This window comes from Mustela nigripes, chromosome 17 (genome assembly GCF_022355385.1).
Source record: "Mustela nigripes isolate SB6536 chromosome 17, MUSNIG.SB6536, whole genome shotgun sequence".
In the NCBI taxonomy this organism is placed as follows: domain Eukaryota; kingdom Metazoa; phylum Chordata; class Mammalia; order Carnivora; family Mustelidae; genus Mustela; species Mustela nigripes.
The window spans coordinates 57,992,815-58,018,430 of record NC_081573.1 but is presented as its reverse complement, the minus strand read 5'-3'; the positions used below and the strand labels follow the sequence as shown (position 1 = coordinate 58,018,430).

General features: G+C 62.6%; 1 protein-coding gene across 2 annotated transcripts in view; it reads right to left on the bottom strand.

The window, feature by feature from the left end:
- The window catches only part of JPH3 (junctophilin 3), a 70,122-nt gene extending 44,612 nt beyond the window's left edge, over positions 1 to 25,510 (bottom strand). The window contains exons 1-2 of one of the 2 annotated variants that reach the window (XM_059382251.1): positions 24,657 to 25,510; positions 19,455 to 19,851 (exon numbers count right to left, since the gene is read on the bottom strand). In XM_059382251.1, coding sequence (XP_059238234.1) covers positions 19,586 to 19,851; positions 24,657 to 25,038 — 648 coding nt within the window. In that variant the 5' untranslated portion in view covers positions 25,039 to 25,510 and the 3' untranslated portion in view covers positions 19,455 to 19,585. Of the gene's footprint in view, positions 1 to 19,454; positions 19,852 to 24,656 lie in introns of those variants that run through there. The other variant, XM_059382249.1, reaches the window with a different exon arrangement.
- Between the last annotated feature and the right edge of the window lie 106 nt (positions 25,511 to 25,616).

Genomic DNA, 25,616 nt, shown 5'->3' with positions numbered 1-25,616 from the left:
GTAAGTAGGACACTCAGCATGTGGGACACGAGGGCACTGCAACCAGCAGACCTGGCACGCCCAGAAGAACCCAAGGCAGTGTTTGCACACCCAACTCACAGCGGCATCACTCAGAACAGCCAACAGGTGGAAACGGACCAGGTGTCCCTCTACGGAAGAACGTGAAACCCAAATAGGGTCCATCCACACAGTGGAGTATCATTTAGCTACAAAACTGCCACCCGCTACCGTGTGGGTGCCCCAGAGGACTCAGGGAAACAAGTCGACCCAGGAAGGACACACGACCCCCGAGAACCTGGACAGGAGGCCCTTCCAACAGTCAGGTTCAGAGACAAAAGGGCGGTGCCTGGGGTCGGGGGAGGGGGGAAACAGGTTTTGTTCTCTGATGGGGTCAGTTTCTATTTAGGGTGATGGAGAAGTTTGGAAAGTAGATAGGATGGCTGTGTGACCTGGGAATACACTGCCACTGAACCACACAACGAGTGGTTAAAACTCCAGATTTTCCAGATTTTCCCATATATGGAATATCCCACCACAGCAGAATAAGAAGGAAAAATAAACCAACAAACGCAGACTCGTCTCCTTTGCTCTACTTACTTGTGTGATGGGAACCTCTCTGACCCTCAGTCTCCTCGTCCATAGAAGGAACCTGAAAGCCCTCATGCCGTAAGTCACAGGAGGAAGAGGGCGGCCCTCAGTGTGGAGTCCGTCCTGGGTTCCCAGACTAGGTCTCAACCCAGGTCCGCCAAGGGGCTCCCCACCCTGGAAGGGCTTTACACTCTTCCAACTCCCTGTCACAGGGTCTATAAACCAGAAACTCACCAATATACAGGTTTATTTTGTCCAACAGTGTTCTTATAAAAAACTAGAATTATGGGTCCCCTGGGTGGCTCAGTGGATTAAGCATCTACCTTCGGCTCAGGTCATGATCCTGAGGTCCTGGGATGGAGCCCCCCATCGGGCTCCCTGGTCCTCAGAAGCCTGCTTCTCCCTCTCCCACTCCCCCGCTTGTGTTCCCTCTCTTGCTGTGTGTCTCTCTCTCTCTCTCTCAAATAAATAAACTCTTAAAAAACAAAACAAAACTGGAATGCCAACATTTCAAAACCAAGACGTTTCACACAAAGGTTTAGCTCTTCGTTCTCCTACGATTACAGGATCCGGCAACCCTAAATCGTTGTTCCCAGACGGCAAATGCAGTACAGTTTAGCAGTGGCCACCTCCTCTAGACAGAGTGTGCCCTCCGGTTTGCCCCACGCCCCACTGCTCCCTACTGTCTCTCGCGCAGGCCCTCCCCTTCACAGGCCCGCCCCACAGCAGAGGTAAGACACAGTCCAGGTGTGGAATCCAAAGCTTTGCAGCGCGGCCCCAAAAGACTTCAATCAGGGGTCTGTTACCCCCATCACTGTCCCCCACAACCCCAAGGCAGAACAAGTCCTGACACCTCAAGGGCTTGTGTAACACGTGTCCACACAGCCTGCCCTGACTCAACCCCCACCGTGCCTTTCGAATCTCACCCAACCCAACCCAGCTGCCCGCCCCCCGCAGTAACACCGTGGGGTACCCCCATCCACGGAGCTGACCACACTCCCACACAGGACCCGTGGCCTCCAGGCCAGCATCCGGCACTCCACAGCAGGGGGGATGCCCGGCTTTGGGGGACACGTCTCCCTGCCTGCGCAGCTTGCAAGCTGCCCAGAGCGGGTGGGCCTTGGGCTCTGACTCCTTCTTCTCCTCATGGCTGGTGCATGGCCTCGATGGGGAGAGACGTGGCCGGGGCAAGGGGCCAGGACAAGGGACCCGGAAGCCCTCTGCTCCAGCACACAGCAGCCTGTCCGTCTAAACAGTGACTCACACGCCGGTGCTGTCCAGGAGCAGAGCCGGAGACCAGTGTCCCCCGCAGGGACAGGTGGAGGAGGGAGGGGCCGAGGCGACGGGGGGTCTCCGCCGCGTGCGTCCTTCAGCTCAGCCCCACAGGCCGAGGCGACGGGGGTCTCCGCCGTGTGTGTCCTTCAGCTCAACCCCACAGACTCACCCCACCCCGAATGGCGAGCTTCTGCGCTCGGTCATTTGGCAGCTCCAAAGCTGGTGGGGGTGTGCCCTGCTCGGGGAGGCTGCCCTGGGCCCACTGCCCCAAGTGGAGGGGCAAACGTGGAGCAGCAGGGGTGCTCCCCACCCTCTGCCCTCCTCCCACCCCTGCCCTGACCATGAGCTCTTCCTGCCTTGGGCTGCCTGTCCCGGGAGTGGACACCTTCCCCCCGGGGGGACCCCACCAGCCCCACGGCGTCTGCTGCACCTTCCCGGAGTCAAGCTGGCTGTAAGCGGGGGACAGTCATGGGGACGCTTCTGTGTCACTCTGCAGGCTCCGTGTGGCCCACGCTGGCACAGAGACCCCGTCCATGGCTGGCACCCACGAGGGCTGTGAGGAGGGGGAGTGGGGGTGGGGAGGCCTGGGGGTAGCGGGCCCGTTCGGGCGGGCAGACCTCCTGTCCTAGTTCAGGCTGCGAGCAAGCTGCCATCGCTGCGACTCTCTCCCCGACGCCCGGAGGCTCCTTCTACTTGTGGCTCGGGGACAGAGCTGTCAGATGCGGCCCAGGGCGCTGAGTTAAAGCCGAGGCTCTGGGACACACTTACACGAGACGAGCTTTTGGTGACGATATGAAATCCGAGTTCAGCGGGGACCTTCCACGAGGACACCTCGGGCTCTGCAGACACGGGCGCGGGGGATGGCAGGCCACTCCCCAGGAGCTCTCATCCTCCATGTCACACTCGTGCCCCCCGGTACCTCAGGACCAGCCGTACCTGGCGACACGGCCTTTGCAGACGGGACCGCGGTGGAAGGAAGTGAGGCAACAGGCGCTTGGGCAGATTCTTGACGCCGCTCGCCGTCCGGGAAACACGTCAAACCCACAGCGGGACCCCACCTCACGCCCACCAGGACGGCCACGGTCACAGCCACGGAAGGTGGTGTTGGTGAGAGCAGGGAGAGCCGCCGGCGGGCACGTGGGACAGCGCCGCTGCCGTGGGAGACAGCACGCGGCTCCCCCAGAAAATAAACCCAGAATGACCGGAGGAGCCTGGGGCCCCGACCTGGTGGGTGGGGTGCACGGCAGGGGCTCTGCACGCCGCGTTCTCAGCAGCCAAGAAGCACAAGCAAGCCAAGGGTCCATGGACCGATAGGGTGAGGAAAGTGGGGTCGACCCATGCCCCAGCACATCACTCAGCCCGAAGAGGAGGGAGTCGGACTCGTGCCAGGACACGGGTGAACGTGCAGGACACGACGTTAGGGAAAAGATAACTACTGCACAGTTCCACTTGGAGGAGATACTGAAAGCAAGTCAAACCCAGGACAGAAAGTCGGACGGTGGGTGCGAGCCCTGAGGGGAGGCGTTAACGCGAGCAGGGGGCCTATGGGAACAGACTGCTGGACGTGGACGGTGGGGACAGCTGCCCGACAGGCTGCGTCAGCCCCAGGGAACTGCGGTCCTGAAACCAGGGAAGACAGTAAACTCCGTGTGGTCTTTGAGCACAGCAAGAAAGAGGAAGCGGTTAGCCTGCGCCCCGCCCCAGCTGTTCCTGCGAGAAAGGGGTGAAACCAGGGGTGTGTGCACCAGAAGGGAGCACACGCATGAAGACGGGCGAGCGGCCTCGGGAGAGCCCCACCCGCGGCACCTCGATCTGGGCCTCCAGACTGGGACCCGACACACGCCGAGGGGTTATGGGAGCCCCGGCAAACCCGTATAAGACCCAGGGTGCAGAGAACACACACCCGTTCCGTCCTGTAGCACACAGAAAGAAGGTTCCGGAGACACAGACCCAGAAGATCGCACCTGGGGGTCCCCAGGAGAGAGGAGCCAGACATTGACTCCCGAGAGGAAGGCCCTGTTCTGAACAGAGACCCTGCTGGCCTTCCCAGGCGACCCAGGGGTAGGCGTCTAGGATCACCCCAGCCTGGCAGGGGCAGAGAGCCTCGGGAGGGGCTGAACGGGGCCGGCCGGCTGCTCGGCCTCTCACTTTAATAACTGGACTGTGAGGGCGGCTGCGAGGCCCAGTTGGTTAAGGGTCTGACGTCGGTTCAGGTCAGCATCTTGGGGTCCTAGGAAGGAGCCCCAGAGTCAGCGGGTCTCTCTCCCTCTGCCCTCACCCGCTTGTGCTCCCGCTCAAATAAAATATTGAAACGACCATAACAACAGTCCGCCAGGGGCCATCTGACGTTTGGGGAAAGCCTCTGGCAGAAGAAAGAGCCAAACATACCAAAAATGCAGGGGGGAGAGGGTGGGACTGGAGAGAATCATGAGAAACAGAGAACGGAAGACGGCAGGAGCCCAGAAGTGACATCGTGGAGAGAAGGTCCCGCATCGGCAAGGAGCAAAGAGCCCGTCAGCGACAAAAAGGGAAAGTCAGGGACAAAGAGCGAGTGCCCGGAAATGCAAAGCATGAGCTGGAGGATGAATTCGGGAAAACTCCAGAACCTGCGACAAAAAGAAGAAGCAGGCACCGTAGTGAGAGGCAAACCGGAGCCGGCGCGCGCCCGCCGGGGCCCAGGCCCGTACAGCAGGGGTTCCGGGGCGTTACCGAAGGCGTTCGACAGGGGCCGGGCCGGAGGGGCTCACGGACGCCAGCACGACGAGGGAAAGGTTCCCACCAAATCGCGGCGTTGCGGGTTTCAGGAACGGCCCCCGACCCCGGCCCCAAGAATGAAGGTACTAAACACCGCGGGGACCTGGGGCGACCGTGCGTGAAGGACGGAGAACCGGATCCGTAGAGGCCTCCTCCGCAGCCGTGAAACCGAGCCGTCCGGGGCAGCTGCCCCCGCCCCAAGGTCGGGGCCATGCTGGCCTAGAATTCTGTAAGGGACCCGTTCAGCAGCGAAGCCACTGAAACAGCCTTCCGGGAACCCTTCCCCGCAGAGCTGCTGCAGGATGGCGGCCAGCCACGGGAGGGAGTGAACCACGAGAAAGCAAGAGGCAGGGAGAGGCGCAGGGGAGGCCCAGGGAGCGGGGGGGGGGGGCACCGAGGACAGACAGGGGATTTGGAGACAGCGAAGGGAAATCCAGAAAACGTGTGATCCACAGAACGTGTGTGTACATACGGGTAGACGGCGGGGAGCCTCTGGAGCGTGCGTCCACGGAAGAGCCGCCCAGAGAAGCTCCGGAGCCTTCGGAAGGCGGGGAGGGGTCGGGGCACCGCAGGTGCCGCGCCGCTGGGAGAGGGCGCCAGTCCGGCAAACGGGTGCAGCTGCGCGCGGTGGCGTGGCGAGGCGCGCAGGGGGTGGGCCAGGGCTGGGCGCCCCCGGACGCGTCCGCCTCGCAGTTACGACCGAAAATCCTCCACGGAACACACGTCCACACCCGACAGCGAGGCACAAAGTTAGCCGCTCGACGTTCTGGGCAGGTGGGGCCGGGCAGGGGTGTGTCTGGGGCCCTGACGGAACCTGCAGCTCGGGGCACACGTGATCTTGGCGCAGGTAGAACGCCGTGAGCGGGGAAGGGAAGGGAGGGACATGGGCAAGAGGGCCCCTCAGCCGTCATCCTGTCCTCACCGCTCTGGCTGCGGAGCCCGAGGCTCCGGTAGGATTCAGACCTCATGGGGGTGCCGCCACGGGGCCCCGCTGCCCGCAGAGGACGCCAGCCTGCTGAGGGCTCGGCCCGGGGCCTGAGCAGGCTGCTGGGGAAAGCTGGAGAAAAGGGGCCAAGCCTCACCGAGGTCAGGGGTCTCCTTGGGACGGAGGGCGCCCTGGGGTCCGAGGGCGCAGAGTTAAAGCAGATTCCAGCGGAGAGCAGCAAGCCCAGCCTTCTCGCTCACACTCACCCTCCTTCCAGCCAGCAGAGGTGTGGGCGGTGCCCCCGGCCTCCCGGGGGCAGGGGGCGGGCACGAGGAGCCACGCAGGCGGGTGGCCGCACCTGAGTGTACTGGGGGCTCGAAGGCCCGGAACTAGGCTCGAGACCAGCCTCTCCCCGTTCTCGACGTGGGGGTCCGCGGCAGGCGTCCACGCTGACCCTCTACTCCCCACACAGGTCCATTACGGGAAGAGGTTTTGTTTTGTTTTGTTTCTAAATTTAAGCGCAGTTTCAGGATTACAGAAAGATTGAGTGGGAAGCACACAGGCCTTCCAGATGCCCCCGGGCCACCATTTTGTTCCCCTGCATTCATTAGTCCCAGTCAATGGTCCAGTATCGATGCGGGCCGAAGTGCAGGGTTGACAGCAGGAGACACGCGGGCCCTTCTGTGGGTCTGCACAAACGCACGTACCCCCACAGAGTCACCCCGCTGCCCTACAAGTCCTGTGTTCCGCCCGGTCCTCTCTCCCTGCAACCCCAGGCAGCCATGGACCCTGGCGCTGTCCCCAGTGCGTTGCCCCGTCCGGCGTCCCAGAGCAGGGACAGTGCACGGTGAAGCCTTCTGGGCTGGCCTCATGCATGCGGCCCCAGCCCCAGGGGCGTCCGGCTCCCGGGGGCTTGCGCCGTGCATGGTCGCCCACACCCGGGGGAGGGCAGTCTGCTCCTCCAAGTCTGGGCAGTTGTTAGGTCCGGGGAAGTACTTTTCCAAAATCTCATTTCCGTATAAGGACGGTTCCTTCAAGGATTCTGGTCGCCTCGAAGACGCCCCTCTACCCGTTCCCATCAGCAGGGACGCACCTGGAAACCCCTGCTCGGGAGCCCGGCGGTCAAGAACCACGAGCGCCGGGTCTGAAGGGCACGGGCCACGGCGGCTTGCTGAGCCGTCATGGTCGAGCGCCACGTGCGGTCGTTCCACATGGGCCCACGGGGTGCGGAGAGACGAGGGCACTTTCCCAAGATCACAGAGCAGGGAGAGCGCGGAGATCCCCCGCTTGGCTCCCTGCAGAGCGGACAGGAACCTCTGACCCCTGACGGCCCCGTCCTCGGGGGAGGCCCACACTCCGTGAGGCCAGCCGTGCGGGGCAAGTCTGAAGTCGCAGTGGGTCTGCGGACCCCAGCCGGGGCTCCCCATGTCCCTTCCAAGCCGCTCTCCCCAGGGAGACGGACTCTGCTCGCCTCGTCACCCTGACCTCACAGGGGAGGGCGGAGGCTCCTTTCCCCGCCGACAGGAACAGCACAGCCCACACTGCCCAGGGCACACAGTGTGTCTGCGCCACGCCAAGGACTTCTCCGGCTGGGTGCCCAGACTTACTGGGCCAAACTTCTGGCACGGAGGACACAGCTGGGCTAGGACCGTAACCAGGTGTGCCTGATAGAGACCCAGGCCCGGGTTCTGGACAGTTGCCTCCACCACCGTCCGAAAGGCAGGGGAGAAGTCAGCAAGAAGGAACGCAGGCCCCGGAGGAACGCGGGCCCCGGCTCCAGCCGCACACGCGCCCCCAGGCCTGCTGGTTCTCACACCCCCGTGCGCAGAGCCGCTCCCGCAGAGAGGGCTCGTTCTGAGGGCCGGGAATGGTTCGACAGGCTGAGAAGACCTGGCTGTCTCCCCCACCAGCTTCCAGACTGCCATCCTGCCAGGCCTCAGGGAGCGGGGACCACCCGTGCCCCCAGCCCTGACTCCTCCACCCCCCGGAACCGAAGGCCGCACAGAGACGGTGTTACTCCGAATCCCGCCATCCGGGGAACACCTTTCCTGGGTCCATGCTCCCCCTCGGGTCACCTAGTGGGCACGGAGGCTCCACAGCCGCCCGAGGCCCGCAAGGCTGGTCCCTCTGAGGTCAGGGGTTAATGGGAACACGGGCAGGAAATGAGGGATCAGCCCGTCTCAAAAAGGGCCCTCCACCAGAGTGGTCAGAAGTCGGGCAGGTCTGAGCGTGGCCACACGACCCTGGGAAGATTCCTTGACCCCTGAGCCTCACCTGTCTCCATCTGTGAAATGGACACAATGACAAGAGGGGCCCCCCCGCCCCACCGTGTGTTTCTTATGGGAAAATTATCGATTGACACTTGGAAAGCACTTGAGGATGGTGCTGGTCCAAAGCAATCACCGTGTTTAAGTAAAATTCATTAGGAGGCCGTGGTGGTCTGAGAAGTAGGCCAGCAGAGGGTCCGCTGGAGGGCTGTCTGTGCATCATGGCTGCTGGGTCTGCCCTGGGTCTCCTGGGCAGCATCTGCGCCACCTAGGACTTGCTGAAATGCAGATTCCCAGGGCCCCAGCCCCAGTGAGGCAGAGCCCCTGTAGGTGGGCCGGCACCCAGGTGACCCTCCAGGTGACCAGTGCCCCTTGGGGCCGAGAACCCATGTTCTCCCATGAGAAGCACCCGGAGAGTCTGGGAACCGATCGGACTCTCGGCCTGCGCAGAGCACGGACCCGGGGGAGGGGTGGCATCTGGGAGGAGGCTGGGCAGGAGCAGCCCCCCATCACTTTCCTGTTTACACCATGTCCTGTGAGAACCAACAATCTTGTTGCTGGAAAGCCGCCTGCTGGCCAAGCTTCCATCTGGCCTTCAGACGGAAGCCCCTGCCGCTCCCTCTGTGTCGCTTCTCAGGGTTGGGGCATCACACACACACCAGAGGTACACCAGGAGCCCGGCTGAGCGCCCCGCCTTGGGGCCACGAGGTTCTCAACGTGGCTTGCGGTCCATCACCCCATACATGCACCCACGGCCACAGCGGGACACAGGGGCTCCAACCCCCTCAAGGCTGTCACTAAGCCCCCGTAAGACCTCGAGGCCTCAGTTTCCCAAGTTCTGGGCCAGTTCCCAGGGGGCAGGCCTCCCACAAGGCCACTTGGACGCAAGTCGAGCTCCACCACCAGCCATGAGGCTGGACGGGTTACTAACCCTCAGACTCCATGTCCATAAAAGGGGGACCATGGTACCCAACCCCCAGATCTGCAGCAAGACAGGAACTGAACATGGGGACCTCGCGTGACTCGGCCAGAGAGTGAAGGATGGAGCCGCTGAAAGGCCCCACCTTCTGGCCACGGCCCCACGGAGCCCCTGTATCTGCCACAGCCCCACAGAGCCCCCGATGGCCACGGCCCCCAGAGGCCCCTGTATCTGCCACAGCCCCACGGAGCCCCCGATGGCCATTGCCCCACAGAGGCCCCCTGTGCCTGTTATCATCCCAGGGTGAACCCCCAGGTCCCTGCCATCTTCTTGAGGGTGCCCCAGAACTCCGTCACCTTTATGCGGGTTCCCAGAGTCTGCCATCCCAGAGAACAACAGAGGGCTCCTCGGAGGTCGGTGGTCTGGTCACAGGGACTAGCTTGCACGTCAATGTCATTTCCTCTCCCCAGACCTCTCCGTGGAGAGCGGGATCACGGTCACTGCTTAGCTAGGGGGCTTCCTCTGCCCCCCTCCCCACACCGAAGCCTCCATCTTCTGCAGCACGGGGAGAAGACCCCCCACTCCACGTGACCACACATTCACCTCCGCCTGCGGAGAACCGTCCAGGAGCTGGGCAGAGACCACGCAGAGAGCCAAGAACCTCTTGGATCTGGGATTTAGAGGGACAGAGACACATGACGGGAACACGACCGGCAGGAGGAGGCGGAGAGCAGGCCTTCGGGTGGGGGCCGAGGGGCAGGACTGTGGTGGGGACCACGTGCGGGGGACAGCGAGTGCCCCCCGTGTCCTGCACAGCCGCCATCTCCAGCCCTGTTAGGGTTTTCTCCAAACACAGACTTCGCCACGTCCAGAAAGAAATCCATTCCTCACCCCCTGGAGCGGGGGGTGGTGCTGGTAAGGACTTCTGATCTTCCAGAACATTCTTTTTAAAACTAAGCTGAGTGGAAAGGTACCGTGGTACAGACACTTTGGGAAACAGTCTGGCAGTTCCCCCAACAATGAAACCCGGAGTCACCCATGACCCGGCAGCTCCGTGCTTCGGGGCACCCCCGAGAGAGAAGAAAACGCCCGTCCCAAGACACCTGCGCCCTTCAGCCCACGGCGGACGGGGGGAGCCGGCGTCGGCCTGTCCATGCCTGGGACACCGGCAAGTCGTAGAGGGAACAGAGCTCTGGCACGCGTGGCCGCACGCACGGACCGAGGGGGCTGTCAGGGGCTGTGGCGCCTGTACATGAAAGGTCCAGGACGGCAAACCCAGGGACAGAGAGAAGATTCGGTGGCTGTGAAGGGGCAGGGGTTAGGGAGAGGACAGCTGGGTACAGGGTTTCCCTTCTGTGGCCACGGAAGGCCCTAAAGCCGACGGTGGCGAAGTGTAGGACTCTTGACCCACCAGGAATCCCCGACTTGTGCGTCCGCAGCGGGTGTGGCATGTGCCCGGTGGGGTCTGTCTGCACTGACTCTGCACCCGGCAAAGAGCGGCCCCGGTGGGAGGTGGAGGCAGCCTTCCTGGGGGGCCATCCTTGCCCGTGGGAACGCACCTCCACGTCCCAGAACCGTCAAGTAACAACCCTCCCGGGCACCCGGGGGGGCTCCCGCTCCGCAGCCCAGGGACCCCCACGGCCTGTGCAGTGTCGAGCGCCCGGGTCAGGATCCCCGTCGGGACACAGAGGGGGACAGTCGGATCTCAGACCTGAGATCCGTTCCCGAGGGACGGTGGGAGGTGGGAGCGGAGGCCCCCAGTCTGGGGTGTGCAGACCCTCAGGGGCTCCATGGATGGACCCGGGGGGTGGGCAGAAGGAACGCACTTCCTTTCTTCGCTAGCCTCGACCCGAGGTGTAGACGGGCAGCAAAGCACGGCAGTCGGTCGCCAAAGCTGTGCTTCTGTCAGCAACGGAAACAGCACCGAGAGCAGCTGCCAACGTCCTGGGGTAGCGCTACCCCCCGGCCAGCCCCCCAGAGCAGGGCCCGACAGTTCGGGACGAACCTCACACCTATCCTGCTGGATGCTAGCGTGGCCGGCCAAGGGTGGCCCAGGCCAAGGACACACAGGGCTCCGGTCCCTGCCTGCCCCTGCAACCCCCATGAACACCAGCTCCAAGTCCGTGCCGGGCCTGGGGAGGCGCAGCCAGCAGTGTGTCCTTGTGCCCCCGGGACGCTGCTGCTCAGAGCAAGGAGGGATACGGGGGGCTGCACAGGCGTCTCCGGACAGAGCAGCTCCGAGGGGAGACCGGGAGAGCAGAGGGAGGGGCAGCAGGGGCCCGGCCGGCCGGCGGCCAGCACACAGCCCTTCACCCACACCCCCGTGATGACTCCTTCCGGACGCCTGTCTCAGTCCAGGAGGACAGGCCCTGGACGTGGGGTTTTCCTGAAATTCCTTCCTCAGCCACCAGCCAGAGTCCCTGAGGCTACCAGAGGAAGAGCAGAGTGAACCCCGCAAAGCCCGGCCCCACGCTCAGACCCGCACCGATCCACCCCTGCAAAATCCGGCCCCACCACAGGCTAGACGCCTCCCCCCTCCAGGGTTCCCGCAGGAATTCCTGCATCGAGGAATAAACCAGACCTTCCCACCTCAGGGCGGACGCACTCCTGGGTGCCCCGGCTGGAGGGCCTCGACACCCCCGAGGGGGTTCTGGATGTTTCTACAGGAGCTCCTCCGGCCACCGTGGGTGGAGGGGAAGGCCTGCAGGCAGGGGTCTGCCGGCCCTCCTGAGGGGCAGCGGCGCAGGAGGGCACTTGGAAGCCCCGGTGCTGACCCCTGCGGCCTCTCGGTCTCTCTCCCCATCTCTGTCTCTCTCCCCATCTCTGTCTCTGTCTCTCTCCCCATCTCTGTCTCTGTCTCCCCATCTCTGTCTCTCTCCCCATCTCTGTCTCTCTCCCCCTCTCCTGGTCTCTCCTGCCTTCCCTTCCTCCTCCCCGTCTGTCCGCTAACGTCCGCCGCACCCCCGACCGGCGCACTCCTGCCCGCCTCTCGCCCCAGCCCCGGCCTCCGGCTGACAGGACACTCCGTGCTGGTGGACACTTCGTGGCCACGGTCTCCAGGGCCGCGTCCAGCCCCAAGGAAACCTTGACCTCCGCTGTCTTCCTGCCGCACTCTCTCGGGGATCCACAGCTCACTTCCTCCAGACGGAGCCCTGCCCCGCAGACACAGCCGCTCGGCCCCACGCTGTCCGGGTGGCGTGGCATGCAGGAGAGCAACCAGGCCAGGCCCTCCGTCCCCAGAGGGTTTACAGGTTTCCAGGGTTTGGGCTCTGGGCAGACCCAAAGGGTTAGGCTGCAGCCTCCATGGCCAGGGACGGCCCAAAGCCTCGACACGGGGCTGCAGGACACGGCCACGCTGGCTCCCCGTGCTCCTCGGCCCGCGCACGCTTACAAACCCTCCTCCTGGAGCACCGGGGACCCCCCCAGCCTGCCCACCTCTCCCCACCATCTCCGGGGGAAAGCCCTTCCCCCGCAGGCTGTCTCACACCTGCTGTCTCTCCTGTCTCCCCGGCCCCGTTCCTTCCATCCCGTCAGCAGGAACGGGGAGTCATGTAACACATGTACGGGCACGGTCCCCTCGTGCCGGGGCCGGCTCATGGCCAGGCACACAGTCAGCGCTCACTAAACACCCGTGGGCAGACACCGCGGCTGTTCTCCCCGGCGGGGGAAGCAGACCCCTCCGAGCCCCCACGGCACAGCCCGCACAGCATCCCGACCGCCTCGCCCATGGGCGGTGGTCCTGCGTCCATCAAGTCAACATCAGCTGAAGCCCTACTGTGTGCCTGATGCCACGCTCAGTGTTCTGGGGCAAGACAAAGGCATCGAGCTTATTTCAAGGAATCCACTGTGCCCTGGGGCAGGCAGCGGCCACACGGGATCCCGGCGGAGGGGTCAAGCGCTGGACATCAAGTCACTGTTTACAATGTATTTTTTAAAAATTGACAACTCAACGACAGAAAATCAAATAACCCAACTTTAAAGCGGGCAAGGATCTGAACAGATACGTCTCCAAAGACATGCGCGCGGCCCACGGACACGTGGACAGACCGGCCTGGCCAGTCCTCAGGGAGACGCCCGTCCACACCAAGTGTCCAGGCCCAGCCGCTCCCGAGACAGAAAGCAGGTCAGGGTGGCCCAGGGCGGGACTCAGCGCAGGCGGGGTCTCTTTCTCAGGGGAGAAAAATGTTCTAAAATTAGGGGGTGACAGACTAGACACCGCTGAAGTGTATACTTCCGCAGGCAACCTTTGTGACCGGTCACTTGTACCTGCACAAGGATGATAGCAAATCCATGTCACTGCACGACTGTCTGTCCCCTCCTGGTGCCGGCGCGACACGGAACCACCTGTCCGGGACAGGAAGCCCAAGGGGGCGACCAGGGGACGCGCAGAAACCTTTGCCTGCGGGACCCTCCCGCGGGGCTCGGGACCTATGTCGTGCAATTCCCTTGCTGCTGTCCAAGGGGCGTGGGCAGGTCCCCGCGTCCCCCAACCGTGGCTTCCTCGTCTTCGAAAGGGCACAGCCGCCTGCTCCTGGCCTCGTGGCGTGCAGGGATGGTCAGGAGGCCTCCCGGACGAGAAGGGGGGACCCGGGGCTGAATCCCGGGCCGTCTTTGTCTCTGCTGTCTTCCCTGCCCCCAACCCCAGGAGCGCCCTCCCCTCCGCCTGCCTGACTACGTCCACCGCCCGGTCACCCTCCCTCTCCCCCCCAATTCTGAGTCCTGGAGCTTCTTCCCTTCAGTCTGGGCCCTCCCGACTTCGTGCCGCCTCCCCGTGGACGGTGCCCCCACCTGGATCAGAGCCGCCTTCTCTCTGCGCACTCCACCCTCACCCTCCAGGCTCTCCCACCGCACACCGCCCCGCCCTCGGAGCCCCCTCTGAAACAGGAGGTCGGCCCTGACCTGGGAGCTGGCTGTCCCGGCTCCGCCTGCCTGCGCAGCCCACCGCCAACCCTCAGGGCGCTGTGTCTCCCCGAAGCACTGCCCCCGCCCAGACCCGGGCCATCATCTCCCCTCCCCCGACAGCAGCGCCCTCCCAGGGGTCCCCAGCTTCCACCCTGGCCCCCAATTCCATCCCCACCCAACAACCAACGTGATGACCCAAACACACACACACACGGCAACGGTCCAACAGCCACGCTCCTCGGCGTGTCTCCCAGGGACACGAAGGCTCACGTTCACCTAACGGCCTCTCCGTGCAAGTCTGCAGGGGTGGGACTCATCGCGGCCTCTCGACGGCTCGTGGTCTTTGATGGCACGTGGTCACACAAGCCGCGGTCCATGCACACGCACACCGCAGGACCCTGGTCTGCAGCAGGAAAAAGGGACGGAGTGTGGAAGCACACGCGACCTGGGTGGCTCTCCAGAGAACCAGAGGGAGCGAAAAAAGCCCGTCCCGAAAGGTGGCACCCCGTACGATCCCATGGATAGAACATTCTGGAAATGAGAGAGCGCCAGGAGGAAGAGCAGCGGAGCGGGTGTGGGGGAGGGGAGCGAGCGCGCGTGGCTGGGCAGGGCGGCTGGGGCTCCCCGCTGATGGCACGCTCTGTGTCTCCGTGGACAGCCCCGCCGCAGCCCGTGCGGTCCTTACGTCAGGGCTTCCTGTGGGGAGACTGCCTGGAGGGCACAGGGAGGCCTCCGCGTGTGTCACCACCGCGGGTGAGTCTACAAGCAGCTCGGAATTCAAACTCAATCACAAGAACACGAACACCAGCCGACGAGGCTGCCGCGCTTGAATCCTTCTGTGCCTGCCCTCCGGGGGCCGGGACGCTGCGCTCAGACCCCCACCCCCTCGAGCTCACCCTCTGGCCTCTAACGAGCCACACCGGCTCCGGCCTCCTCGGGGCCTCCGCACGCCCTTTCTCCTGCTCTCCGCGCCGCTGGCCGTCCTCTGGTCCACGCATCGGCCAACCAGGATCTCTGCAGCTCTCCATGCTGCGGGTCCCAGGGAGGGACCACCAGTCTCTGCCACGCACACCACCGCCCCCCTCCCCAGCCTCCAATCCACCTTGAAGGGACCCTCCCAGGAGCAGGTGTGCCCAGAGGGCTCGGAGCCTCCGAGGGTCCGGTCTCCCCACACTAGCCTCATCGAAAAGCATCCAGCTCTTGCCTTTGCTCCCCAGAGCAAGCCACAGACAGCCGGGCCTTTGAACTCACCAGGAAGCAAGCAAACAGCGGGGCAGGGGGGGCACAGAAATGTCGTGCACGGCCCCCAGGGGGGCAGCGGGGCACCAGCTCACAGCCCCTCACCTTGGCGTCTGCAACCAGCCTCCGAGAGAGCCGGCACTGGTCTGCAGTGTGTGCCTCCCATGGAGGCCCCTGCCCGAGCCTCCCTTAGGACTTGAAACTCTCCCCACAGGAAATCCCTCCCGGGCTCCCTATAGTGAGACCACCCCTCTGCCACCTTCGGGGGTGTCCGAAGGGGTCTCTTTTCCACTTAATGGTCCTCACCTGAGGCAGAGGCCAACAGGAAGGGACAAGGGCTTCTCAGGTGTGGGCCCCAGGGTCCCTGCCCCAGACAGCCCCGGAGGCGTGCCCTCTGCTAGATTCCCTGGGGAGCCTGTCCCGCAAGCCCATGGTGGGAGGTCAGGAGCAGACCACGAGCAGAACACGGGCCTCAGTTTTCCCCTCCAGAATGGGGGAGACCTGCCTTCCGCCCAGGCCGACGGAGCGGAAGAAGGCACCGGCAGCTCCCAGCTCGTGGCCAGATGCTCGCTGAGGCTCGAGTGTTGCTGGACTGGTGGGGAGCACGAGGATGAAGAAGTTTTGAGGGTCAAATGCGGTCTGGGGGGGCAGACCGGGGAGTCCTGTGGGAGCAGCTGAGGGCCCTGGGGCCTCGACGCGGGGAGGGCTGCGTTCATGGCAGAGGAGGAAGGCAAGGCGGGGCCCTTGCTCCGGACGCACGGGCTGTAGGAGGCCGCTGGCTCCCGCCTCCTCTCGTTTCCCACTTGCTGCGCACCGCGAGCCTGGGCCGCCGTGGAGAATGGGACGGTTCCTATCCTGGGGTCCACGGACAAGTCTTGGGGAGTCTGTGAACACCCACAGGTACCCACAAAATGTCTCACGTGTGCAGGAACCTGCATATTCCTGGGAGAGGACCCGCGGCTCCCCTCACTCTCGGAGGAGCCTGGAAGAAACCATGAGTTTACGCACTGCCACGGAAAGCCCGGCTTCGGGAGGCCAGGCCCCCCTCCCCTGCCTCTCCGTTACTACCAGACCTGGGCATCTCCCTGGTCCTCTGCTGCCTCAACTGTACAGCAAGGGGGTGGCCAAGACCAGTGTCCACCAGGCGGAGCCCCTGCCCCTCCCCGGGTGCTGCAGACAGCACTAGGCCGGCCCCACAGCCCAGCAGCCCCGTGGCCTCGCCAAGCCGCCCCAGGCTGTGAGCACAAGCCTCAGACGTGGGAGAGCGGGCCTCCCCGAAGCACAGCTTTAAGGACCCAAAGGAACAGGGTCCACGGCAAAGCGCGCCGGCCAGAACCCGGAACGAGGCAGACGTTCGTTCGCACGCGGTCGTGTCCTCGTCCTGACCCCAGGGCCCTCACACAGACACAGGCCGTGTGGGATCCCGAGAGGCTGCTCTGGATCTTGGTGGGTCCGTAAACCCGGGGGCCGGCGCCCTGTAAGGAAGGCGGAGGCAGAGGCAGAGGCGCCGCGCACACAGCAGCTCTCCCTGCCGGGCATCGGCACGTGCTGGGGAATCTGCAAGGCTGCTGGACTCTAAATGAAGCCCAGCACCTCCTCCAGGAGCCCCCAGACCCGGCGTTTGAAGAACTGTCTAGAGCAGCGGCTCAGCCCCGTCGGCTTGTATCAGGGACCCGGGTCAGGGGCCGCCCTGCCTTCCAGCCGTGTCTTCCGAGCCAGTCTCCCAGCGACGCCCCCGGAGAGTCGCCCTCCGCCTCAGCTCTACATCAGGATCACCGGGACAGTTGCTGAAGAATCCCGATGCCCAGGCTGCACCCGTACCAGCTCAGTCAGGGTCTCCGGGTGGGACCCGGGCATCAGCATTTCCCAACGCAGCCAGACGACTCCACGTGCTGCCGAGGTTGGGACTAGTGCACTAGGTCCTCCATTCGAGCCACCCGGACATCTCGCAAACGTGGGCTTCCGGCCCTGGAGGCCCCTGGGCTGGGGCTGAGGGCACGGTGCTGGGATTCTGCACGTCTAACGGTCTCCCCGGGGAACCAGCCTCAGTGGCTCTGCTGTACGGCTGGCGTTAAGAAGCCCCACACTTGGGCGCCCGGGTGGCTCAGTTTGTTGGACGACTGCCTTCTGCTCAGGTCATGATCCCAGAGTCCCGGGATCGAGTCCCGTCGGGTTCCCGGCTCCATGGGGAGTCTGCTTCTCCCTCTGACCTCCTTCCCTCTCATGCTTTCTCGCGCTCTCTCTCAAAGATATAAATAAAATCTTAAAAAAAAAAAAAAAAAAGGAAGCACCAGCCTTATAGCCACTCTGGAAGACAGTACGGAGGTTCCTTAGAAAGTTGAAAATAGAACTACCCTACGGCCCAGCAATTGTGCTACAAGATACTTAACCCAAAGGATACAAACACAGTGACTCGAAGGGGCACGTGCACCCCAGTGTTTACAGCAGCGATGTCCACAGCAGCCAAACTGTGCAAAGAGCCCAGATGTCCATCAGCAGACGGATGGCTCAAGAAGATGTGGCCCATATAGACCATGGAAAACCACTCAGCCATCAGAAAGGAAGAAATCTTGCCATTTGCAAGGACGTGGTTGGAACTAGAGGCTATTATGCTGCGCGAAGTCAATCCTCATGCTCTCACTCATGTGTGCAATTTAAGAGACAAGACAGACGAACACAGGGGAAGGGAGGGAAAAATAAGAGGAAATCATAAGAGACTCTTAACTCCAGGAATAGGAGACTCTTAACTCCAGGAAACTAACCGAGGGCAGGTGGGGGGGTGGGGGGATGGGCACTCAGGAGGGCGCGGGACGCATGAGCACTGGGCCTTCCACGCAGCTGATGAGTCACGAAACTCTAACTCTGAAACTAATAAAACACCCTGTGTTAATTAACCGAATTTGAAAAAAAAGAAAAAAGAAGCCCCAGCCCAGAGCCATGCTTCTAGAGGGGGGTCCCCAGGCCAGCCGCAGAGGCGCCAACTGAAACGTGTTGGAAACACACATTATCGGGCAGGATCTCAGGCCAGAAACTCAAGGGAGAGACCAGCAAATGTGCTTTCGGCACCTTCCAGGCGATTCTGACGCACAGTCAAGTTTGCAAAGCACTGACCTCGAGGAACGACAGTGGGGGCCAGCATCCTGCCCAACCCCTGCTCCCCCAGGGGCACAGAGGACCCTGGGTCCTTCCCGAGGCCTCCAGGAGCACCAGGGAGACCTCCGGACACCCAGGAAGGTGGGGGCCAGCCCACGGAAAGAGTATTATGACTCCGCTACGAGGACACGCCTCCTGCAGAGTCAGCACCCCAGTCTCAGAGCCTAGACCCCAACCCGCCATGGTTTAGCCTGAGCCCAGTGGTCCCCCTCCCCTGGGATGCCCTTCTGTGGCTCTCAGGGACACACGCAACCCCCTTCCTTTCTCAGACCCCTCCCTCCCCTGCGGTGGTTCCCCCAGAGTCCCCAAACTCTGGCGTGAGAAACCCCTTGGTTATTTTACACATTTTAGTTACACTTCCAGACTTTTTGGTAGAAGTCACGTCATCTCGTGTCTTCGACATCGCTGCTCACTACCTACCGTATTCCTCGTGCGAGCAACTGAATGTCTGTGAGCGTCGGGCCCTAGGCATGGGATTCGTTCCCGATATAGGAGACCCCGAGGGCTCCTCCGGCCCTTTTCCCCACGTGAGGACACAGGGAGGCTGGCAGTCTGCACCCCAGAAACAGGCCCTCGCCAAACACCAACCTGCCCGCCCCTTGATCTCGAATTTCCCAGCCCCCGGAGCTAGGAGAGACACACATGGCTGGTCAGAAGCCTCCCGTCTCTAGGGTTCTGGGACAGCCGCCTCAACGGATGAAGGAAGGAAGGAACCCCAGGTCGACTTCCTAAAGGCCGCCCTGGGCTCTGTGGCTTTCCCCCTCCAGCCTAGCAGAGGGTTCAGGAAATGCATCTCGGCGACTGGACTAGTCACGCCAGAGCAGCCATAAGAGCAAAGAGAGTTACAAAGCCGGTAGAGGAACGGCCGCTTGTTTTTCGGCTTCTTCCCAGCGCTTTGCCGCGAACGCTTTCCACAGTGCTCCCGCCGCTTCCTCTGGCCACAACGGCACCGCGCGCTCGGGACGTCAGCACACGGTCGGAACAGGTCCCCTTTGTTCTATGCCATCCACCTCGCTCACGGGAACGATGGCAGAGCGTCTTACGAGTAAGGACGGAGCCAGGAGCAAAGCGAAACCCACTGGGGACCTGTCACGGCGACGCTGTCAGAGAAGAGGGAGCGAGGCTGGCCCCACTGCAGGACAGTCTCAGGGAAAGCTCTTTTAGCTCCCCATGCCCGCTGCAGGGGCTTGCCGTGAGGCGACATGCGGCGAGATGGTGGGGAGGCGCGGCCTTGGTTCATTCCGCAAACAGCATGCCGGCGCCACCACAGGCCCTGCACGCCCGGCAGGGACCGGCACAGACCCGTGCCTCCCCACAAGAGGCTCACGCTCCAGCAGAGCCTTCTGTGATGGGGGACGTGTTCTATCTCTACACCGTCCACGCGTCCCATGTGGCCATCGAGCCCCTGAAATACGGCTAGCGAGAGGCAAACTCTGATTATCTATGTTTTATTTCCTCGAAATTCATTCAGATTCAAATTGGAAAGGCCACGTGTGGCCAGCAGCCACGGGTAGGTCTAGAGGAGGAACCCACGGGTTCTGACGTGAGGAGGAAGGTGGCCTCTCATTGGCTGTCACAGGCAGCGTCATTCCCTCGCCAGCCTCGGCAGAGCCCCTGCACGCCCCGCGAGCACAGAGGCGCACCCAACCTGAGACGGGCAGGGACAGAAAAACTTCTCATGGCCGAGGGTACTGGATGGGTCAGAGCCAGGTGGGGGTCACTGGCCAGGAAGGTCTTGGCTGCAAGGGGTTGTCCCGAGAGAAGGAAGCGGAGCCAGCCGGGGGTGTGGCGCTCTCCACGGTGCTGAAGGGACCCGCCGCTCCTCTGTCCTAAAGGAAGACACAGAGAGTCCAAGAGAACCCCTGGTGGGACGCACAGAGCCAGTCGGAGGCAAAGCCAGGACCCAGGGCGGCGCTCACCCACCCACCGTGTGCCCCGCAGGAGGCAGGAGACCCTAAACTGGGGCAGTGGCTGATCTAAGAGGGGTGACCACGGTGGGAAGTCCAAACAAACATCGTCCCCTCGAGATCCCACGGACCCACACGTCTTTTGTCACTGTGACGCTGGGCTGGCGACCCTGTCAGCTCAGAGACCACGGCCACTTGACTGTGGAGTGGTGCAGGCCTGGGGGAAAGCGAAGAGGCCAGTGAGCCTCCAGGAACAGCAGCAGAGCTTCCTGGCTTTCCCCCAGCAGCCACCGGCACTCTCTGTCTTCTGGGCCGTGCCCCCTCTTCCCTCGGTCAGCTGGGAGGACTGTTGCCGTCAGCCAGGGCTTCTCGCGAACTCCGCGGCGGCGGCGGGGCTATTTCCGGAGGGTGCTGACCCTCCTCACCAGCGTGCGGTGGGGCTCCTGATCTAAAGCACCCACTTCGCTCCAGGGCGTGTTGGGTGAGGGGCGCGTGCGGTAACACTCCGTCTCAGCTATTATTGGCGACACAGAACTAGTTCTGTGCTTTTTCTTCCTTTCAGCAACCGGAGCCTCTTCCCCTGCCAAAGTGGCTGAACCAGAATCTGTGAGGACAGGCTTTTATCTCTGGCGACTTGAGAGCTGCTTTTGTTTCTGAAACGAATCCCCAGGGGCCTACGTCGCCCGGGGCCCGTGTCCGTGAACCTGCTTCCTTCCTTCCTAACCTGGGCATTTGGATTTCTTTCTTTTTTTTAAGTTTGTTTTCGCATATTCACGGTCTGGTATCAAAAATAAGCCCCCTGGCCCTTTATTTTGTTTGGATGAGGGCTGCTTCCCCAGCAACAGGGGCACGGAGGGTATAAACTCCTGTTTAAAGTGGAAACAACGCATCACTGCCCCTCTGCAACCTGAGCCCTCCTGGAAGGCTGGCGCTCTCCCTTCCCAGGGATTCCTGCTTCTGGGGAGCAGGCGCACTGGGAGGGATCTGGAGGGTACACGTGGCTGTGTTTTGGGGGACGGGGTGGAAACATCTCTGGGTGACAGGTGTATTGTGCGTGTGTGTGCGCACAGGCGCAGAGGGCCTGGAATTTTAACCGTGGGCGTGTGTGATTTGTGTGGGCCGAGGGATCTGGGCCAGTGAACGGAATCTGCATTTGAGGGGGGAGGCCTGGTGTGTGAGATGACTCACATCTCTCAGGCTGTGGGAGGGTTTATTCGTGGGGGGAACGCTGGTCCCAGGGGGTCCTGCAGACATGACCACAGGAGGAACTGTTTACCTGTGTGGCCGAGCTCAGGGCTCCGGCGCACGCAGAAGGGGACGCACGCACCCGGGCGGGACGGAGGAGACACCTGGGAGCTCAGCTGTGCCTCTGCCGACAGCTCCAGGCTGCTGCACCCGGAGGGGAAGCGGGGTGCGGAGGAAGAGGAAGGAACGAGGAGGTAGTTTTGCACAAGGGAGTTTGAGAACGTGTGCCACACAAAAGCAGGGGTTCTGGAATCACTGTCCTGAGCGCGAATCCTGGTGCTGCCCAACAACCCACCAGCTGAGCCGTCTGCCCTCTCCGAGCCTCTGCTGCCCAGTGTGGGACAGGAGGGAAGGAGGAAACCAACCCCGCAGAGGAATTACGGCTAGAATGCATGCAAACACTCGCCCCACGTCCGGCACGCGTTCAGCATTTAACGTTGCCCTTTAGCATCATTATGACCGCAACCACACCTGGCTATTGGTTCAGCCATGACCATGATAAGTGGCACTCGCTCCAGGTGTCGTGTGAGAGCATTAGAGCGATACGTGGCCACAAGAGCTTACTGTAAGCCCAGCACAGCCGTGTACACACCTCAATCAATCTCCACTTACTTTACGGATCTTATCAGCCCTTTGTAGGCACCACGAGACAAAAGCTCAGAGATGTTGAGGAACTCGCCCAAGGTCACACAGCAGAACAGTTGCAACTACAGCATGTGCTCCACCCACCCCGCATCCCAAGGGCCTCACCATCTCCAAGGGGTCCCCCGGCAGACCGACCAACTGTGGAAATCACTTGGCTCACTTCGGTAGAAAACGCCTGCCTTGCACTTGCGGGAGGATGAACCCCGGAGGAGGAGGGGTTGGCAGAAGGGGCCCCAGTTGAAATGGAGTCCATTCCAATTCCAGCCAAATGTAGGATACATTTGCCGTTTGTGCATTATTCATGAAAATCGCTGTTTCCCAAAGTCAGCAGTGGGAGCTGGGCTGGAGTTCAGGAGCTGTGCTGATGTCTGCCCCATGTTCCCATCCCTCGTGCAAAGGAAAAGTCGGACTGGAGTCAGGACGACGAACTCGTTAAGGCTCCGCCTGCCCTTCCTGGGCATGAGGTGCCACGCCCACCCGCCAACCGGGGAGAAGGCAGCCAGACCCACGCCGCAACACCCCCCTTGGGCTCTGCTTGCCTGATGCACTGCTGGAGGGCAAGTCACTTCCTTCCTGGTGAGAAGCATGGACCATGCTGCAGAAAGGTGGCCCCTTTCTGACCAGATGTCTGGTCTGATCATCCCAATTTTCCGTCATGCCACGTGGCCAACCAAGAGGGAGCCGCCGGCCCGGGCGCCCTGCTACCTGGCTGGCCTACAGGTGCTGTGATGTGGGAAATCGGGGCTGCACTCGGGACAAACCAACGTTCCCACCAGGACTCTGCCACTACAGGCTGGGGGCTCCGGCCTCCTCTGCACACTGGACCTGACCCCCGCCCGCACCATGGGAGGACCTAAGTGAGGAGCTTTAGGGAGCAGAACCCTATGCAGCCACTTGGATGGGAGACAGAGACCCAAGAACACTGATCCACGTCAGGAAGCATCAGACCCTAAACTCATGGGCAGCTGCCGAATCAGAGCCTGTCTTCCCCCAGTGAGCACAGAGGAGATTACTACCCTTCCCTCTGAAATGAAGCTGAGGACCAGGACTTCTGTCTGCTCTGCTCACCGCTGGTTTCCAGAGCCCAGAGCACCTGCCCATAGCAGTATCTGTTGAATGAAGGACGGATTTCTGCAGGCCGCCCAAGATGTTCGGGGAAAGTGGGCAGCCTGGAGGGCTAGCTCGCACTCTTAGCTATTCTGGGGAGATCCACAGAGACAGGGCCTGGCTCCTCTCCTCAGGCTCCCACAGGAGGCCGCAAAGCTGCTTTCCTGGCTCAGGCACAGCTGGGAACACCTCTGGAGAGACAGATCCTCAGAGTCGCACGGCCAGAGCCCCCAGGGGGACAACTACCCCTAGGCTCCCAAAAAGCCCAGCTGGGAGCGCCCGGCTGCTGAGCCACCCACCTCGGCCACCCACATCTGCTGCCCGAGCCTCGCCGCGCGCGCGCACACACTCCTGCACGCACACACGGCCTGAAACCCAGAGAGGGCTGTCTGCTCAGTCCAGCCCCTGCGCCCCAGGGTCACGGATGCTCTCCAACCTGCTCCATGAAAACAACGAGAGCACAGAAGAGACCGCCTGGGACGAGGCTGGGCGCGGCTTTGACAGGCAGGAGCATTATATAATTAACTGCCCCCCCCACGCCTCCTCCCCTTTGAGTAGTAATGAACCCTGCCTCTCGGTTGCATAAGCCAAAATAATAATTACTCTCCAGCCCTCCGTCAGTCCTGGATGTGGCCGGGGAGCAGGTGTTCGGTGCCTGCTTCATGAGACGCTAAGGCGGCAGGCAGGGAGAAGACCACACGTACGTTCACGATTTCCATGCCCGGCAGAAGCACACGAGTCAGTTCCGTGCCCCACGCCTTCCCCAGGCATCCATGCCTGAGAAATTACCCAGAGGGAAGCACGGAGCCACTCTGGGGATAAGCTCCCGGATGGGGGAAGGGGGCATCTGGAGAGCCGGCTTGTTTGGGGTCTAGCTTCCAGGAACAGTAAACACTCCACGCCTCGGACACTGGCGTGTCTGGGACAAGGGGGAAGCTGCACAGCCGGCCAGGGCTCTGTGCACAGAACCCATCTTGCAGCCAGGGCAGGCGGACAGGCTCAGCCCTGGATGTGGCGGCTGGAACGGAGGCACAGAGCATTCCCTGAACTACCGTGAAAATGATTCAGCCACTGGAAGGCAAGATTCCTGGGCTCTCGCTAACAGATGGGCCTCCCCTCCCTCCAGCAGCCTCTCTGGCTGTGCTAGCCGCGTCCAACCACCTAGAAGTTTATTGCCGTGTTGTGTTGCTCTGGGTTTGTGTCCCTCTCCCAATCGCTCCCTTTCCATTGGCTTGGGTTGATCAGGACTAAGGGAGGCCTTTCGGCACGGCAGCAAAACAAGGAACAGAGCTGGGGCCTGACTCCTGGCGGCCTGGCACCACGGAGCTCTACCAACAAGGGCAAGGGGCCGTCTCCCTGCTCCCCTCTGCCCTTGGTGGGTCCCAGATGAGGCCCTGGGCGCAGGGCCCAGTCTGGCCTTTCCAGCAGGTCTCTGGCCTGCGCTCGGCTCATGCACTAACAGTCTCTGGTCTCAGCCCTGTGGTTCTGGGCCTGGTTCTGTGCCTGGAAAGCCCCCAACACCCTTCAGCTGGTACGGGGGTGCTGTCCCCCACCAGGCAGTGGGGCAACCTGTAGCCAGGGCAACTATGGCTTCCAGGAAGCCCCAGGAGATGCTCCAGGTGCACAGGGCCCCACTGAAGGGAGAAGCTCAACTTCCCCAGAGGTAAACATAAGAGGCAAGAGAAGCCGGCTCCCCCACCCGCGCCCAGCCCGCCCGCGGCGGCACCTACCTCCATCGGAGTAGGTCTCCGTGCCGTAGCCGTCCTGCAGCCCGTTGCTCCAGGTGCCTTCGTACTTGGCCCCGTTGCCCGTGCACTCCCGCACCCCGTAGCGCCCCTTGAATCCGTGCGTCCACTCGCCCTTGTACACCCACTTCCCCTTGCTCTCCAGGCCGATGCCGTGGCGCTTGCCCTGCGCCCAAGTGCCCTGGTACGTGTTGCCGCTGGGCCAGGTGTAGACGCCCAGCACCTCGAAGCCGTGGCTCCACGAGCCGGTGTATTCGCCCTGGCCCTTGGGGCCGGTGCAGACGCCATGGCCGTGCGCCTTGCCGTCGGCCCAGCCGCCACAGTAGGACCCTCCGTCGTCAAAATTAAACCTACCCCCACTGGACATGCATGTAACTCGGTTTGCAAATCCCGCAAACGGTGAAAAAAAAAAAAAAAAAAAAACCAAGGCGATCAACAAACCGGGTTCTTGGTTGGCTGGCTGGCTGGTTTGGTTTTGCCTTTTTTTTTTTTTTTTTTTTTTTTTTTTAAGGAAGAATGGAGAAAGCGAAAAACACGGCGAGCGGGTCCCGGGCGGCGGCGGCCGCGGCGCGGCTCCGGCGGAATCCAAGTCAACCGGGGGCGATTATTCGTTCCGAGCTGCGCCGCGGAGCCTGACCAGCGTCTCGCGCTCCCGCTGGAGACAGGACCGGAGGGGAGGAGGGAGGGGGAGGGGAGGGGAGGGGGAGGGGGGGGGCAGGAGCAGGAGCGTCTGGTGCAAACGCTCCACCTCAGCGGCAAGTGCCCCTCGGAGGCGAGCCCGCCGGGCTTGGCCGCGCAGGCCGGGGCGGGGACGGCGGCCGGCTCAGGCCCGGGGCGCAGCCCCCCACCTGCGGCTGCCGCGCTGCGGGCGCCCGAGGGCGGCGGCGGGGCCCGCGGGCGGCGGCGGCACGGGCGGCGGCGCGGGCGGCTGCACCATATTGGGGG